Source organism: Mastomys coucha, chromosome X (assembly GCF_008632895.1).
Source record: "Mastomys coucha isolate ucsf_1 chromosome X, UCSF_Mcou_1, whole genome shotgun sequence".
In the NCBI taxonomy this organism is placed as follows: Eukaryota; Metazoa; Chordata; class Mammalia; order Rodentia; family Muridae; genus Mastomys; species Mastomys coucha.
In genome coordinates, this window is record NC_045030.1 from 134,167,395 (window position 1) to 134,169,272 (window position 1,878).

Sequence of the window (1,878 nt, forward strand, 5' to 3'; positions counted from 1 at the left end):
TGAATGTTCACATTTCATTAATTTTATTTGCTATGTACAAAGCTAACAGCATTTGTTACTTATCTAGGAGGTGATAACAACAGCCCAGGATGTACTGGTTATGCTGTGCCTGCATTGGCACAGTTTACATAGTACGGAAGGAAGCAAATCACTTGGAAGGGAGTGCTTCATGTCAGTGTAACTGATTGTGTTCTACGCAACTGGTAATGAAAATGAACTGCTTCAAACAAAAGGCAATATACTTCATGGCCAGCTCAGACTGTGCCTCGGGTCTGCTAACATTGGTGTGTGTTAGATTTTTATGAAATTAAAAAGAAACTGTCAAGTAGTTTAAAAGGCTACCTGTGGGAGAGTGTTTGGATGGCCATTTTATCAGAATGTCTCTAATAGCCTCAGAATGCAAGGAAACAACACACTGCAGCTTCAGTTTGTCACCCTGCACACATCTGGGTGGCATTTGGAATAACTAGGGACTTTTGAGGAATGGGGACATGAGATTTACCTTTTGGTTCCTGGAGTCAGAAGCAAAACTGCTATACCTCTATATGTATTTATCCTTCTGCCCTAGGCCAAGAAGAAAGCGAAGTGATTCTCATTTCCTTCTGTGAGCTTGGTCACATTTATTGCATTCTTTGTTCCACCATGGACTGGGCCAACTTGTCTATCTCTCTGGATGTGGACCATGGGACAGTGATTTGTCTAGGATCAAATACCAACCTTTCAGCCTTTCTTACTCAAGATGGGGCATGGGCCTAACAAAACTCTGGAAGGAATCATAACTCAGTTATGGCTCTAGGCTGGCTCCTCGTTCCAATACTACTGCCTGTCTAAATATAATAGGCTGCCTTTAGTAGGGAGGGCTAGCCCTAGGCAGAATTGAGCTATCTATAATAGTCAGCCAGAAACATATTTTTAGGGTAGAAATCCTGACTTCTAATTTGACTCCAATAATGTATGGTGACGTCTTGTCATAAAGAAATAACTTAGCTGTTATAAAGAGCTTCCTGGTTGAGGCATCAAGGAGAGCTCTAGCAGTCTTAGAAAATGGCAGTTTAGCATACCTTTCTGAGGTAATCATGAGTAATCACACACATATCTAAATGGAACATTAGCACCAGATGGATGGAAACAGGAGAGCAAATCCTAGCACAGTGGGCTCATCTGTTGGGCTTAGAGGTTGGGTTGACCAGTGTCCAGTAGTCCAGTCCAAATAAGGCTTTGATGTACAACTTGACAGGCAAGCGGGCTCATGCCTTCCTTTCTCAGACTGTTCAGACTTGCTGAGGTGAGTGTTGTGAGGTGGGTTGGGAGATCCGGGGCTACATGATGGGCAATCCCCTACAGGCTTTTCATACACACCTGGCAGCGGCTCACCCTGGTATGAAGCTGCCCAGTTTTCAGCATCTCAGACACAGGTTCTTCCAGAAACTGCCCTCTCTCCTCCACCGTTGTCAGCCAGAAACTGTACTTGTTGGCAAAGTAGTGGCAGGTACCACGGGCACCGCTGCACTCGATGAAAGGAGTGGCCCGGAAGTCCTCAAGACAGGAGCCAGGGGAGACTAGGGACTGGCCTCCACCCTCAGCCCCAGCAGTAGTGTGCTGAAACAGAAGGGAGGGCTGTGTGAGCTCTGCCAGAAGTCAACACTGAGATGCTCCATGTCCTGTTTCTACAGGACTGCATATGTGCACCATTCTAGGACTCTGGACCACTGGGGTCCAGATCACTCAGTTTCTAGCCAGCCTGATGAACCTGGACTTCGGAGGCAAGCACTGGCCATCCTCCCTGAAGCAGCCTCTTTGTGACCTGCATGGCCAGTGATCACATTCCAACCAGTATCTCCCTCAGACTTCACAGTTGTGTGAGGTTTACCTTCATCT

General features: G+C 46.3%; 1 protein-coding gene across 4 annotated transcripts in view; it reads right to left on the bottom strand.

Moving 5' to 3' along the window:
- Window positions 1–1,878, bottom strand: part of Col4a6 (collagen type IV alpha 6 chain) — a 312,614-nt gene continuing 310,736 nt past the window's right edge. For all 4 annotated transcript variants that reach the window (XM_031368791.1, XM_031368798.1, XM_031368795.1 and 1 more), the window contains one exon: window positions 1–1,599. In XM_031368791.1, the coding sequence (XP_031224651.1) occupies window positions 1,339–1,599 (261 nt within the window). In that variant the 3' untranslated portion in view covers window positions 1–1,338. The remainder of the gene's footprint in view (window positions 1,600–1,878) is intronic.